Source organism: Corvus cornix, chromosome 13 (assembly GCF_000738735.6).
Source record: "Corvus cornix cornix isolate S_Up_H32 chromosome 13, ASM73873v5, whole genome shotgun sequence".
NCBI classification, from domain to species: Eukaryota; Metazoa; Chordata; class Aves; order Passeriformes; family Corvidae; genus Corvus; species Corvus cornix.
In genome coordinates, this window is record NC_046343.1 from 575,230 (window position 1) to 590,888 (window position 15,659).

The following is a 15,659-nucleotide window of genomic DNA, read 5'->3' on the forward strand; positions in this document are numbered from 1 at the left end:
CTGTAAGGATCCCATAGGAAGAGAGACACCTCACTGCCCACCCCATTGTCCATACTCTTCGGACACTGGCTTTCCCCCTCTCATTCCTGAGTGCTAGGAGCAGGCTCAGACTCCCAGGGCTCTAAGGGAGAGCAATCTTTGCCCCAGGGAGGACAGAATTTAGAGCAATTACCCAATTTTAGCCGTATTCATGTATTACTTGGAGAAGAACCAATAAGCCGAAACACAGCTGGGGCTCCCCTAAAACTATCTAAACCAATTCACATTGTCTGAAATATAGACCCGTGGGCTGCAGAGGGAGAAAGAGGCTAGATTCCTGCAGAGCTGGCCTGGACCAGGGAACAGCTGTCCTCAACACCCAGCTCTGAGGTGAGGACACGTACAAGGGCTTCCGGGCCAGGTGAGCTCTATGTCAGGACACCAGCTCCTGTCCTGGGAGATGACCTGCACAGCCCTACAGCAAGGATGGGGATCCAGCAGTTACCACGCAGAAGTCAAGTAACAAAGTGGTTTAAACTAAACCATCTGTGGTGGGTAGGATAAGGTGTTCATGCTGCAGGGAATGGTTAGTGATTTATCTACAGCTCCAGCATCAGGGGATACCCAAGACTTCCTTCCCAGCCCAAGGTCAAACTTTACCTTTCAGAGGACCCACCTGTGGTCTTCTGCATGTCCAAAGCAGCTTTTCCTGAATAGACTAAAATTTGCTGGATTGAGAATCCTTTCTATTTGACCTTTCACATGAGTGATTTAAATGAAGTTTGAAAATTGTTACCTTAAGTAATTAGAATTCTTTTCTAAACATTATTCTTCAGATTTTATTTCCAACAGAAGCTAGAATCGAGGACAAATTCAATAAAATTAGTGGACTCAGTTGTGGAAACGTTACAAAAGTAGTAGTCCAGAGTTGGTCCCTGGGTCATCTGGAGAGTTTCAGGATCTCTGTATGTTGGCAGAAATAAAATATTAAAGCCTAATTGCTGAGTAAGCCAAAGAAACAGCAAATGAGATAACAGAAGGCTCTTCTGCAACAGCTCCTGTGAAACAGCCAACTCTGTTCCCCACAGGGCAATGGGAGAAGACTGCTCTGCTTGGTGCAGCAGAGGGATTAATTTTCCATGGGAAACAGAGACCCTCGTGTCCTAGAGCTGGGGCTTTGGTCTGCAATAGAAAGAGGGCACACTTAGAAAAAAAAAATCAGTAGAACATTTCCCCCAGTTTTCTCAAGAAAACTGTACTTGTGAGTGTCAGCTCAGAAACAGGAGGCATGTCCCAAGTAGGGGAATTTTTTCACTCATACTAGAAGAAGAAACTCAGGGAACTGAAGTGGGCTCTCTAAGTCACCCATCATGCACAACAGCCACCTCCAGCTTTCCTGGCTCAAGAAATGGGAGAGCCATGGTGGATCTCTGGTGCCTTCTAATGGAGAGGAGGCACGGCTGATCCCTCTCTTCCAAGAGGCTCCTGCCACCAACCCACACACTCTGCCAGCACATGAACCCCACCTCTCCCCAGGCCTGGCCATGCCAGGCAAACCCCTGGGGTGTGCAAAGGTCAGAGGGGGTAAAGACCCTAATGGCTGCCACTGAATTAAAAAATAATTTTTAAAAGTTTTATTCACTTTTACAATTTTAACTATTCAGCTAACTATACTTTTGGTTCAAGTATCAAGCTAATTTTTGTCAATGGCTTACAAAAACCGAGAAGTTTTGCTATACTTACTCTATGTATTTTCTGGAACCTTAAGTCTTAAAAGAAGTGAAATTATACTGAGCAGCCCTAACTCAGCTGTAATCTTCTAGTGAACTGTTAACATTATGGTATGCTTGCAATGTGTTAGATTTCAATACCCATTGCTGGCATCTCCTGTGATTAAAGTGGGCTCACCTTCACACGCTGCCCACAGCTCGTACTGTGGATTAGAATGGTCTTGAATGCTTTGCAGGTGGCTGCCAGTCCCAAAGTGTAGGTATTGATATACATATTTAATCGAGGTTAAAACTCACTGCAGCCTGTGCAGAGGTTTGGACCACCCAGGGCTCCCCTCCTGTAGCACGGGCTCTCCCATGGTCAGGGATCAAGTTTTTTCTGGATGGGCAAATCTGTCCCTGGTGCCTTATCCCGTTCACAGTTTCCCCAGCCCTTGACACAGCAAAGACAATGGCACCTGCACTCACTCTGATATATGCTGTGAGGTGTCTGCTTCTGAAAATACCTTGGACATCCTTTTCATAATGCAAACCACAGTGTCCCGGAGCCTGCATTTTTAAACACACCAATCCCAGCAAGATTTCTGTAGAGTCTGAGCTCCAGTTCAGAGAACACACTGAGGAATGACTTTTCCTGGCTGCAGGATGTGAAGCACTTGGATTCCTCAGCTAGGGGTCACTAGAATTTAAGGCAGAACAGGACTTTGGAATCTAAAGTGCGTCCAGAGGGAAGACATTCTCTACAGAGAGACTACTGGATAAAAGCTTTTATATATTAATGGTGGCATTAACTGTGCCATTAATATATTAGTATTCTCCAGTATTCTCCAATACTGCTCCTGGTAAGTGAATCCACTGGCAATGCAGAGTCCTTGTCCCAGTCTCTGTCACATATGGTCAGAGGATTCTGACCTCTGGCTCTCCACATTCCCTCCTATACCAAGGGGTTTCCCTTCACTGCAGCCTTCCTTTCACACTGAATTATGCTTCACACATTCCCTTCCTCCAGCTCTACTTACACCTGGAATAAGGAGAGTCTCTTTCCAACATAAATAGATAAAAGAAAATCCACCTCACTTCACTTACTTGTTTTCCTTCTTTTGGCACAATGAAAACCACCTAACAGTCATTGTTTTGATTTTTTAAAACCCTTTCCATAATATTTACATTGCAAAAAACAACTAAGGGGAAAATCATAATATGGAAATGAAGTTAAGTAGAGTTTTAAGTAAGTTTCTACTGAAACAAATGCTTTATGCATAGCTTTGTGCACACAAATCAACAGTGAGTGTGTGACAGCTCTCCTCCAGCAAGCTGGGTTGTTAACAGTGACTAACAACTTCTCTGTGTGTCTGTTTTCATTGCAGTGAAGTGGAGCTCATTAGTTAACACTGGTTCGTGGTCAAACAAGGTGTCAATAGGCGGCTGGGATGTAAAAGTATTCCTCCCACTCCTTTTCACTAATATGTACCATAATCTCTCCCACTGGGACAGGACCCCTGTGTACATCATCCACTTCCATCAGCATTCCAGGCCTGTCGTGTGCACCTCAAACAGATGCTCTCCCACAGCATTTGGACTTGTTCAGTCCCAGGGCTGGATGCAGTACAGATAAAATTAATCAATATCCATGTGCAGCCTTTCCCCAGGCATATTTGATTTTTAAAAGAGTTCTTCAAATTCTTACACTGAAAAGGCTTTTAATTTGCATGCTGGCAAGAGAGACCAAGCTTGCAGGCAAGATTTTCCTATACATCAATATCATAAGACATGCACTTCATTAGTGAACTTTCATCCTGAAAGCAAGAACTGGTGTGCTAAGAGAAAGAACTCCAAAAATTACAGGTGAGGTCTACACAGTCCAGAGAGAAATTTCAGAAATTAAGTTAGCAATAAACCTTAAAAACCACAACTTCCTTTAAATCACCTATCTCCAACATATGAAAGGGGGGCTCGGTTACTACAGGCTTTTACCCAGCCTGGTGTCTGTAACAGTCTGGGGGTACCAAGGGCTAAGAAACCCTGTCTGCTACTGTCAGCAATTCCAGTGCAAATCAGGAATAAACCACCCCTGGTGTCAGTGTGAGAACCACAGTGGGGAGGACAGGAACAAATCCTGTCAGAGACTGTTGGGCAAAAAATATATTGAAGAGCAATGTTTATGACAGTGAAGATCTGAGACAGAACCCTGCAAACTGCCCAGATGTTAGACTTACTGTCACTCTTATCAAAGTTTCTGCCCAAGCAGCAAGAAGCACCACAGAGCCTCTGGAAAATGGCCATCTCCCCATTGCCTGGATGCAGCATTTAATCCTCACCCTCCCCCTTTCGTATCCTTAAAGCTCCATCTTCCCCTTATATTTGGCTTGAATAATCCAATAAAATAAAAATCACTCTTGACTTTGTACCTATTATGTATTCCACATGATTACATTACTTTTAATATATACCTGTATTAATGTACAAAAACATAAAATCTGACAGAAATCTCACATTCAGTTAGGCTACAGCATAGTCCATATAGCTTGGTCATATCCCTTACTGGACGTTATCTCCCAGTACCATGTTTTCCTTTTCTTTTGTAGAGAAGTAACAAGTCTGAGTCTCCATGGCATGATCCCAGACTGACCTCAATATCACACCTGTCGACTTTGAAATACCCACATTTTCTGTTACCCATTTCACCTGTGCGTAAAACAGGTGAGACGACATTTACTGTTCCTCATGGCTCCATTTTCCTGCTTTCTTCATGCCTGGAAATGCTTTGAGATAAAACATGTGCTAGGATGAAAGGAAGCAAGTTGTCCTTTGAGGCAGTGGATTTTTTGTGGAACAGTGAAAACTGTGTTACAGAAAGGGAAATTTTGCTGACCTGTCAAGAAAACAAGGAACAGTGGTAGATGAAATCCTAATTTCTCTCAGAGAGTCTTAACACAGAGTATTGCTGCAGCATCAAACACAGCTGAAAGCGGTACAGCTTAATAATATCCCTTGCAATAGAAATGTCTGTAGTAATCTTTTAAAGCAGCTATAAGGCACTTGTGATTGCAGGCAGATTTTGATGAAAGTGTTATAATGTATTGTAAAGCAGCTCCATGCTGCTTGGGTTCATTGCCAAGCAGTTCACAACTACACTGACCACAAATGGGAAAAAATTTTTTTGTGGCAGTAGTTCTTTTTCCTGTTTCACTCCCTCTCTAACAGTGCTGGAAATGACTGGGAGCATTAGTATTCTGATGGAGAGAGGCTGTGACAAAGACCATGACTATAGGGCCTCCTGACTGCTGTGCTGCTGCCAGTGATGTGGAGGGGACTGACTCCGACGGCTCCACTTCCCAACAGCCCTGCCATGGCACAGAGAGAACAGACGGGTGATTCATAACGCAGGCACGATGCTCTCAGCTTTGCAGTGTTAGCTTTGCACTTTGCATGGAAGCATGACACCAGGTGAGCAGATATTTATCTTCATGCAGAGATTTCACGTTGTATGTGCATGTGTGTACATGTATGGTCATTTAAAAAAGGACAAGCTATGTACCTATGTGACTGTATCTTCTTTCTGAATGTGTTTTCCTGGCAGGATTTGGAAGCCTCATGCAGGATGTGCTGTGGTGCTTCAGTCAAGTAAAAGGAACTATAGATACTGGGGTGACAGAAGGTACGTTTATTTTTCCTTTTGTTGCTGTGACCAAAAATAACTTCTCACATACATCTTGCCTAGCTGGTGTGCAGGAAGGTCATTTGCGTGCTGTTGGGAGCTGCTGGTACAGAGCTAAGCTATGCTCCTTGGTTTCTGCCCTTGTTATGTACTTGTGCATCTGAAAGAGATGGGCCTCTTAAATTAGCTACTGATGCAAGAATTCATTTGAAGGTATTATAGCTTAATCATATTAATAGCCTTTGAAATAGATTTTCTTCTGGTTTTCAGCTGTTATTTACAGAGTTTTTCAGGGAATTATGAGACAGCTTCTCCAACTATAATTCTTACTGGAAGTAATTCTGGAACTGAGATGGACTATTAGATATATTTCTTCTATTTTGTTGTGGTCCACAAAGTGTGATGACTTCTTTAAAAGCACTGTCTTATGAGACTAAGAGGACTGAGTCGGCCCAGGCCTCTGACAGCAGAGCTCTGACTTCTCCTGGTGGGAATGCAGCTCTGGGAATGCCTGGAGCACTGTCACCTGTCCTGCTTCAGCGACAGTTTTGTTATGCTGCTTTTGCAGAAGAGGGTTTCAGTCTGTAATCTCTAGAGAGTACAGTGGGGCACAACACTCAGAAGCATATCTAACAATTTATTGAATCTCTAGAGGAAAACACCACCATAGCAATTAAAGTAAAAATATTTTTTTACTGAGGTTTTTTGTTGGTTTTTGTTTTTGTTTTTCCAAATTATTTACCAGTGTTTTGAGCTTTTACTGTAGAATATGCAGATCATTGTAACTGGTCAGGAGTACTTGTTTGCTACTTTAGAATTAGTGAAATGTTAGGTTGCCTCTCTTGCTCTCTTTCCTTTTCTTAATGTAACCATTTATCAGCTGAGGGCTATAAGGGTTTGTTTTGTTTTGTTTTGTTTTTAACCATTGGAGAGAGTTAGTGGATGAATCCAGAGGCATGATGGTAGGAAAGGACTCCTGTGATTTTTTCTTGGGGTAATCTGGGCTCACAGAACAGTAAAGGCTGATGGATAATACTTAAAAGCTAGTAATGAAAAGGTGATACCATTGGTGCATTCAATCTGAACAGTCACAAACAGCGTGACCATGACTGAGGAGGAAGCTCAGAGTGTTACATGTGGGATGGGCTTTGGTTCTTGTGCAGAGGTACTAATGTATGTACATACACATGAATTAAGTCATAAACGGAATATTACAGATGCCTCACCTTCGTCAGAAGTTTATCCACAACTTGTTACTATTATGCTAGTCTTTATGACACATTTTTGACCTTCAGAACTTTTGGTAACATCCAGGCATCCTGAACTTGCACAATGTGGTTTCTTTAGTGATTAGGAAGCATGCAGTCATCTATGGTCAGGTAAAAAGAGATGTTACTATTATTACAATGCTCTGCATCTTTGAATGTGGTAGAGCCTACCTCCTTCAGCAGAATGGACTGTCATTCTGGCTTTCAAATGATACTTCAAATGTTGCCAACAACAATTCTACATTAATTTTGTGATAATTGCGTGCTCTTATCCACACACAAGCCGCACAAACAGACCTACATAAACCTTAGTTGTTGCTTCATTTAACTTGGAGAATGGTGTCACAGTCCGTGGTACTTGTCCTGATAAAACCAGGGGTGTAATGGATCCTTTAACTAAAGCAACTGTGTGGATGAATGAGCTCCCTTGTGCATAGATGGGAGCCCTGGGATATCTTTCAGCTGCTCAAACACTGATTTCAGTGTTAAATGTGAAGTACATGATGTTGCTGAGTGCCATTGTCATATCACAGTGCTTTGAACTACATTTCAGTACTGCCAAAAGGAAACAAATTTTAGAGATCTTGCCTTATTCTGATATATTGATTATTAGCAATCTACTGTGGAAAACTGATTAGCGCGAACGTAAGAGGTGAAATCTCCTCGAGGCTGGCGCGGTGCGGGGCTGGCTCGCTCGGCTCCGGGCGTGCGGCAGTTTCGGGACACGCGTCCGTCTCTCCGGCCCTGCTGGCCCTGGGACGCGCTCCCGGTGCGATGCGCCCTGCGCGGCCCCGACGGCGGCTCCCGGCGGCCGGGGGGGACTGCGGCGGAGCGGGCGGGCTGGGGCGGCCCGGGCCCCGGGCTCTGCGGCTCCCTGCGGGGCCGGGCGCGGGGCGCCGGGGGTGTGTTCGCGGGCGGGACGGGCTTAGTCAGCGCTCCCGGCCGCGCCGCAACCGATGCGGCGGCGGCGGGGCCGGGCCGGGCGAGCCGGGGCGCTCCGCTCCGCTCCGCCGGCAGCGCGGGGACCGGCCCTCCCCGCCGCTCCGCGCGGGCCGGGGGTACCGCTCTCCCCCGGTATTGGTCGGTGTCTTAGCTCGGTCCGGCGCGGAAGATGAAATGCTTCTCGCGGTACCTCCCGTACCTCTTCCGGCCGCACGGCGCACTCCGCTCCGCCAGCTGCCACGCGGAAGGTACGCGGGACGCGGGGGCGCGGGGCCGCGGGCGGGGGACCGGCGGACACGGCCGTGCCTCCCTTGCACTGGCGGGGCCGCCGGTAAACGCCGAGCCGCGGGACCGGCCGCGGGAGCTGCGGTGATAGTGCTGCACGGCTCCAGGTGTGTGTAGTTTGTAGATGTGGCCTTAAATGCATCCGGATATTCCCGAGGAAATGGAATAATCCTGCCACGCTCTGCCCGCCTCCGGTCACCCGACCTCTCTCCTGCCGTCAGCAGAGCATGTTTGGCGAAACAGCTCTGCAGCAATTTGGGGAAAAGGAAGTGTTCTCAGCAGTGTTTCAACTTCACATTTCCAGGGTAGGAATGCAAAGCAGTAGGACTATGTTTGCCGAGACTTCCGTGGGACTCTCGCAGCGGACAGCCCATTCTTGCGGATTCATCCCCGTGTGACGCGGTGTGGGAGCTGTCGGACAGGTCTACGGGTCATCCGCAGGCACCAGACAGCTCCGTGGGATTTACATTCCCAGTACTGCTGCTCCCCGTGTGGAACCACAGCGGTTTTCCTCATTTGCTCTAAACAAAATCAGTTAATGAGGAAAACCACCACCCTGTCACCCAGTTTTCTGCAGACCCATCAGTCTGTGTATATGGCTGAATTACCAACCTGATCCAAGAGGAAAATCCAGGCAAATGCTGGAGGGATGTTTGGTTGCTGAGGATGTGGAGTGGAAGGGGCAAGCAAGGAGCACTTGGCAGCAGGTGATGACACTCTAGGCTAAGTTACTACAGCTACTCAGGCTGCTGTAGTTCAATCCAAGCAGACAGTATAGACTTTTTTGTTTTAAAGTTTCTCTGAAGTTCTAAGCAGATAAAATTATCCAATTAGATAACTGACTCTGAAGTTCTTTCTTTGAGAATTTTTCTGAAGATTTCTCTTGTTTTCATGTTGACTTTGTCCAAAGGCACAGTCCCTTAAGATATCCTGAACAAGTCACTTCTGGATTATTGTATGGGAACAAGTAAGTCAGTGGAGAAGCACACCTCTGTGCTCTTTTAAGGGAGGTCATATGACAGGAATGAGGTGAAAAAAAAAAAAAAGAGTTAAAGAAAAAATGTCACACAGGTGTGCTATGCATTCTTCTTCATAGCAAACAACATAGAAAAAATGAAACTTGAACAGCACCCTTTCTTAGACCCATGATTAGATGCATGTAATAAACTTGGGGTAAAACTGAGGTCTGGAGAGTTTAAAAGACCCTGTTCCACCCTAACTCATTAGCAAAACTAAGAAGAGAAGGTAAGAGCTGCCTCCTGCCTGAAAAAGCAGTTTAATAAATAGCTTTAAAAACCCAGTGGGTTAAGTATTACGTATTTGGCAAAGAATGTTTCTTTCAAGGCCTCTGAAGAACGGCTGGCATCGCGCCGAGGCTCTGCCTGGGCTGCAGCTGCCGGGACACAGGGCAGGGACTGTACGCAGCGAGGGTGAGCACTGGCCCGTGGTGCAGCCTCGCTCCGCCCTGCCGCTGGGGACACAAAGTCCTTGTCCTCGACCTCCAGCATCCCCCGAGAGAGGGCACAGCCTCCGGAGTTATCCCGAGGAGCGCTAGGACGAGTGGTGGCTGTCGGCTTGGTGTCGGCGTAGTGCCCACTGCTGCCGCCCAGCCGTGAGCCCGTGGCGAGCTCGCCTGGCAGAGGGAGCTTGGCTGGCCGTGGGGAGCTCTCCTCCCGCCAGCAGTCCAGGTCTGTCCTGCAGCAGTTGAAACAGAAAGAGAATTTATATTTCATCTTCAGAAATTACATGAGCTTCCAAATTACACACTGAATGACAAGAGAGTGGCACAGATGAATTCTGATCCCTGCTGCTTGGTAAGTCACAGCAACTCCTCTGTCATCCTTTGGGTAGCTCTGTGTGTTTTCCTGTTTGGAAGTTATGATAATTTCCAGAATATTTGTGTAATAGTACCCTGGCTCACAAATGCTCCAAAGAGTGGAGCAATGCCTGTGTTTCAGTAGCCCATTGGTATCTCTCTGTTTGTTTTCTCTGAAGCCTTTTATGATTTCCTGGTTTTCCACATCTCTCAGTTTGTGTCCAGGCTCTGAACCAGCATTTTAGGAGGTTCCAGTGGAGGTGACATGAAGGCCAGGATGTTCAGTCACTTATGTTAGAGCTGATACTAAAGCTTAGCTCAAAGGTGCCCTTAAACTTGAGGGTTAGCTTTGTAGGGGCCTTTAAGATGAAAGCTCAGCCAGAGGCACCTTAAAACTAAGCTCTTTACCTAGGGGCACCTCTAGGCTAAGCTTTTGGCCTTTGAAATACTTTGGAGTGATGCATGTAAAAAGTAATAATTATTTCCTCATATGCTCCAGACAGCAGATTCCTCCATGGGTAACCACAGAAAGTGTGGTTAGGTTTCAGTGGGATCAGTAGAAGAGGCCAATTAACAACATGAAGGAAGGTCTGCTTGGGAACTGTTTAAAATGTGCCTCAAAGCTCCTGGTCCCTGACGCCAGCTTGTAGGTGGGATGGAGTGGTGAAGGGACCAGCTTGCTGGTGGCTGCAGGCTCCTCCGCTGCGCTCAGTCATGTCACAGAGCACACCTCAGTCCACATGCAGGAGAGCTCTAACACAAGATCGTTCACCTGGAGTGAACCTAAATTAGTCCATTTTCTGGTTTGGAGACTTTACCTTTGTTTTTATGATGACTATTACACTTACCACCAGCTTGTAAGTTTTGTTCCTGCTGTGTTGACCACAAGTGGGTTTATTTTCCTGGTGAGTCATTCCAATGGTTCTGACCAGAGTTAATCAGGCACCAGCAGCTGGGAGCTTCATGGAAGTCCTTATGACTCTGGAGGGAAACCCACAGAAATTAAGTTTACAGCAGTCCTAGTTTTACAGGATGGTGTGTGAATTTGAGGTACAGTACGATTGCAAAAGTATGGAAATATGGTTTGGTGTAATTAATAGTCTATAATTACATGAATAGAGGCCATTAGTGTAAGGCTGATGGAGGAGAACACTGAGTTAAGATTGAGCTTTCTACAATAACTGCATCTCCTGATTTAGCTGTTTTGCAGTTTCTCATTCTGAATGCCACATCAATCCTTGCTTTTGAGTGAAGAACATCAGACTGGCTCTAATTTCAGGTCTTATTTATCAGGACATAAACCGTGTGCAAGAGTCCAGCTGCCTGGTCGGTTCATTTCCTAATAGTAAATGAGGTTAATTCTGTGTGGCTACAAAGAACTGGATTGTGGCTAGGGGGAAAAGGGCTAATTCCCTTTCCAAAATACAAGGCGTAGAGTCAAACTGAAGCAGTGTGGAAATTATTTCTTCTCCCAGTGAGCTTAAGTCCTTGTTTCTGTGATAACCATTTCTTCTCTTTTATTCCTCTTTGCCTGAGGGAGTGGAATCCCAGAGCACGGCCCTGTTCCTGTAGCAGTGCCTGGTGTGAGGCAGGTGATGTGCTGCAGCAGCAGACAGGAGAGATGCAGGTGAATTGTTGGGCTGCTTTAATTTGAGATGTGATGAACTGTGTCCTGGCAGGACATGGTGGGGAGCTCCCATGTCAGAACGTGGCAGGATGCCCAACCCACAGCCTCAGGCTCTGGTACTGGTACTCAGGCTCGGCAGCGGTGCAGGTGGGTCAGTTTTCTCCATTGGGGATGATCAGTGCACCTGTATTTTTCTTGTGGTGACTCAGGAGCTGGAAATACCTTTCATTAAAGGCTGAACTGATTGTATTTCCCTTACACTTTTTCTTACTCTGCCCGTATCAAGGCCTTTTACAAAAAATAACATTTTTGTGTCTGCTGCTGCTCCTTGCACGAGCAGGCCCCATCCCCATGTGAACACTGGGCTACGAGCTGGGAGCTCATGTGCGAAAGCCAGATAAACAGGAACAGAGGTCTAGGTTCACACTGTGCTCACATCAGTTCAGGGTGGAATTTTAAAATTCTTATGAGTGGCATTTCTAAACCTCTTAATGCCACATAAAAGTGCTTTGTGTCTGGAAGTGAGCTCTGATAGTATAAAAATTTTTATATTGAGGCCATGATCCCTCACATGACCTTACACTGTTGAAAGTTTACAGCCAGAAGTGATAGAACTCTGCTGAAATAGGTGGTTTTTAAAGGAGGAAAAAGTAAAAATCCTGGTAGCTCCTAGGGTCAGACACGGCCTGACATGGAGATCAGCTTTAATTATGTCAAAAGTCTGTGCTTTTTGCACCTATTTCCCAGGCTCAGGACCTCATTTGTGTTCTCTCAAAGCTGTTGGGTAGAGAGTGGGGTTGAATTTGTTTTGAGTCATGGGCATGACACTGAGCTGCTGTTTTAAACAAATTAATGTTCATGTTCCCGTGTGACCCTTCTGAGTGAGAGAGTAAGCATTGCTGAGGGCATTGTTGGGGTGTTCCCTCGGGGTGGGCAGTGGGCAAGGCCACAGGACTTATGTGGAGAACATGGGGCTGGTTTTGATCAGACTTTGGGGGTGATCAGCTGGAATCAGAGTGCTCTGTGGGCTGGTTCATGGGACCATACATTACGGGTGTGGTAAGCTGGAACCAGTCTGTCCTTTTAGGTTTTGCTCTTGAGCAATACTCTTCGTGCTGGTTGGCCAAGAAAGGGAAAATTCCTGACCACAGAGTTCATTATAGAGAGTGGAGCTGAGTATAGAGCAGGAGGTGATTCTGATGAGTTTGGAGCCTTGAAAGTTTTGATTAAATGCAGTTGAAATGGTGGCTCTCGATTCGCTCTGCCAGGAGTGGGTCATGAGAAATGCTTGTGGTTTGCTTAAATAACTCCTTGAGGGCACTGTGTGTGGTCTGTGCTGAAGCTTTGTCTCCAGGCTTCGAAGCTGCAGATTTTATCTTAAAAAAACAAACGAGAGGAGGCGAACTCCACCTGCGGGGAGATGTCACTGCTGGACAGGGCAGGGATTCAAAGTTCGGCTCAAAGATACCCCTGGAACAACCTGCTTCTGGCCGCGCCCCTGGCCCCGCCCCTCCGGCCCCGCCCCCGGGTGCGCTCCCGCCGGCTGCCGCGCGGGGGCGGTGTCGGTGCCGCTGGGGGTCCCGGTGCCGGCAGCGCCCCGGGCCTGCGCGGTCCCACGGGCGGGGCCCCCCCGGCGCGGAGGCGGCCGCGGCGCGTCCCGGCGCACGCCCGATGCCGGCTCTGTGCTTTCGCCTCTCCCCGCGGGGCCCGGACTCCCTCCGGATCGGACATCTCTCCGGGGGATGCTCGGAGTGGCCCCGCCCCGCCCCGCCTCGACCGGCGCTGACCCGCGGGACGAGCGCTCGTCTTTAATGACAGAAAATGTCGCTGAGGGATTTTTTAATCAAAAATACTTTCAGTTGTGAATGTTCCGTCCTGGCATTGGAGGATTTTGAAAATTATTTTTCTTCTCCCCCAGTTTGTGCCGGGATGCTGCTCCCCACACCTCTCCCGCGCTGATCCCATTCCTGTGTGACCATCGGCCTCTACAGGCTACCTGGACCTCAGACTTCCTGCAATTTTCCATGTCGAACGGCTCCAACAAAAGCATAAGCCGAATTATAAGCACATTTCCAAGATATCTCTGGAGATATTTCCATTCTGTGACTGTATTTTCCTCACTACAGATGGGTGTTCAGCTGTAGCTTCCCAGCGTTCCCCTACTGTCTATATTTAGTTAGTGCTTAAATCAGCACAAAGGTGCCTTCTGTTATCCCTCCCACTCGGAAGGGACCTGATGGAGGTTGCAGGGAAATGCTTCAGAGCGAGAAGGAAGAGCAGCTGACGGGGGCTGAGCTTCAGAGCAGATCTCGGGCTACGGCTGCCTTTAAATGGAGTTATTTTAAGCGCTTTTGGGGAGGGCAGGATGGTGAGTGTGGTGTGGTCAGGATGACCTACCAATAAGAAAAACCAGGGAAATTGTCTGTATTTGTTGTCCCTGCGACGGGCAGCTTTGTGTATCAGTGGAATTGCTGAAACCGTTCTCCTGCCCAGGCCAGGGGCAAGGGTGCCCATTTTCCCCACCATCATGGACTGCCTTTGACACACCCACAGGCACAGTTCAGTGTCTCTGATCAGACCCAGAGATGTGTTCAGCTGCTGTACTGGCTCGGTAGACGAGATGGGAAATACCCAGTGACAGCCTGCAGCCCCTTGGGTTTTGGGTGCCATCTCTACCAAGCCCATCCAGGAATGTCACAGGTGACCACATGAAGGCTCACAGGGCCACACATGGGACTCAATGAAAACATTAAAAAAGCCAGTAGTTTGAGATTTAACCCTGTTTTCTCTGCAGGCAGCTTTACAGAACAAGGTCACCAAAAAGGTCTCCGAAATCCCTTACACATGTTGATGTTGTGGTGGAGCTGTGCAGGTGTAATTGCTGTACATGAGACGCTGCTCTTACTGTGAACTCCTTGTGTTACACCAGTCACCCAACAAACCCTGTTTGATACTACACTCTAAATAATTTTCTGACATGGATTATAAAAGAAAACCCGGCTGTCAGAGGCTGATCTGGCTATATTTGGGAAATAAACACACTCGCAGCTTTGTAAAGCCATATGGTGGATTTATTCACAATCAGCAGTTCCTTTCAAATGCAAGTTCATGTCATTTAATAATACATTTTCCAGTATACAACTCAGCACTCTGTTTTCTCTGTTTCCTCTTCCAGCGTGTGATCTGGGAGCAGTCAGCTGGCCTCAGCCTGGGCCACCTCTTGTCTCGGCAATGCACATTCAGCAGTATAATTAAGCACTTACATTAGTGAGTTCTTACCAGCTCCTGTGGACTTCATCAGCAGTTTTTGTCCCTGCACGTTTCCAGTGCTGCTGGCTGCTATTTTCCTTTCTGTGCAGTGTTGCACAACAGTGCAACTTTTGGCTTGGTTTCTTCTGAAAACAGGGCTATAAGATGCTGCATGGAGTGTGTGAGTAGCCATCAGACCTGCTCTCCTCCACTGCTTCAGGCACTTGCTTGGCCAGCTCCATCTCTGGGCTTGGGGATCTCAGAGGCACCAGCTCTGTGGGAACATGGACAGGGAGATCCTCCTTGTGCCCTTTGGCGGGGGGGGGGGGGGCAGTGTTATCCCAAGGGAGGGGGCTCTGTGTCCAGAGCCAGTGTCAGATGCCTGATGCTGGGCACCAGGTCCCTGGTGCTGACGAGCAGGGTCTGCATGCAGGCAGGTGTGCTCAGCACCTGGCCAGGGTGCATCCAGTCCCCATCATGGCTGTGGCGGGTTTAGCAGAGAGCATGAGAGCTTGTGTAGCTGCAAGCAGTAGGGTGCACTGCTGGTCACAGACATGTGACTCTTGGGTCTCCTCCTGGCCCAGCCTTCTTCCAGTAGAAGTACCCACTGACACCCACAGGTAACTTCTGCTGTGGGCTGCTCTGGTCCATGTGAGTACTGACAGCCACGGTTAACCCTGGTGAGTGCTGTGACCTTTCTGCTGTGCAGTTTGCAGAGAGTGCTCAGCTCCTCTCCCTTGCAGGACTCCGGTCTGTACCTGTGTATCCCTTCGGGATCGTTGCTGCATGTGGGAGCTCAGCCTATCCCAGCCTGCTTCTCTTACTGCACTGTGTCTGATCTCCAGCACAGATCTTTCTCTTGTGCCAATTCCAAATGCTCTGCCCACCTGTATAATGACAGCACTTAGCACTAAATAGCTGCAAAAAGGCCTTTTACACATTAACTAAAGAATCCACACAACACATCTGTGAGGGAGCTGTGCATTATGTCAGAAACTCAAGGAGAGAACAGAAAAGGAACAGCAAAGGGGGCCGTGTTCAGGATTGGGTTCCTCTGGTGTAGATGCACTTTGTACTTAAATCCTGAGCTGCTCTGGTGGCCTTT

At 47.5% G+C, this 15,659-nt stretch overlaps 1 protein-coding gene and 1 long non-coding RNA gene across 3 annotated transcripts in view; both read left to right on the forward strand.

The window, feature by feature from the left end:
- Positions 1-5,054: 5,054 nt before the first annotated feature.
- PPP2R2B (protein phosphatase 2 regulatory subunit Bbeta) overlaps positions 5,055-15,659 on the forward strand; it is a 67,777-nt gene continuing 57,172 nt past the window's right edge. The window contains exons 1-2 of one of the 2 annotated variants that reach the window (XM_039559809.1): positions 5,055-5,156; positions 5,290-5,367. In XM_039559809.1, coding sequence (XP_039415743.1) covers positions 5,147-5,156; positions 5,290-5,367 — 88 coding nt within the window. In that variant the 5' untranslated portion in view covers positions 5,055-5,146. Of the gene's footprint in view, positions 5,157-5,289; positions 5,368-7,674; positions 7,826-15,659 lie in introns of those variants that run through there. The other variant, XM_039559810.1, reaches the window with a different exon arrangement.
- LOC104689467 lies at positions 9,683-14,450 on the forward strand. The gene is made up of 2 exons (XR_005603077.1): positions 9,683-11,305; positions 13,224-14,450. It is a non-coding gene; the product is annotated as an uncharacterized LOC104689467 (long non-coding RNA).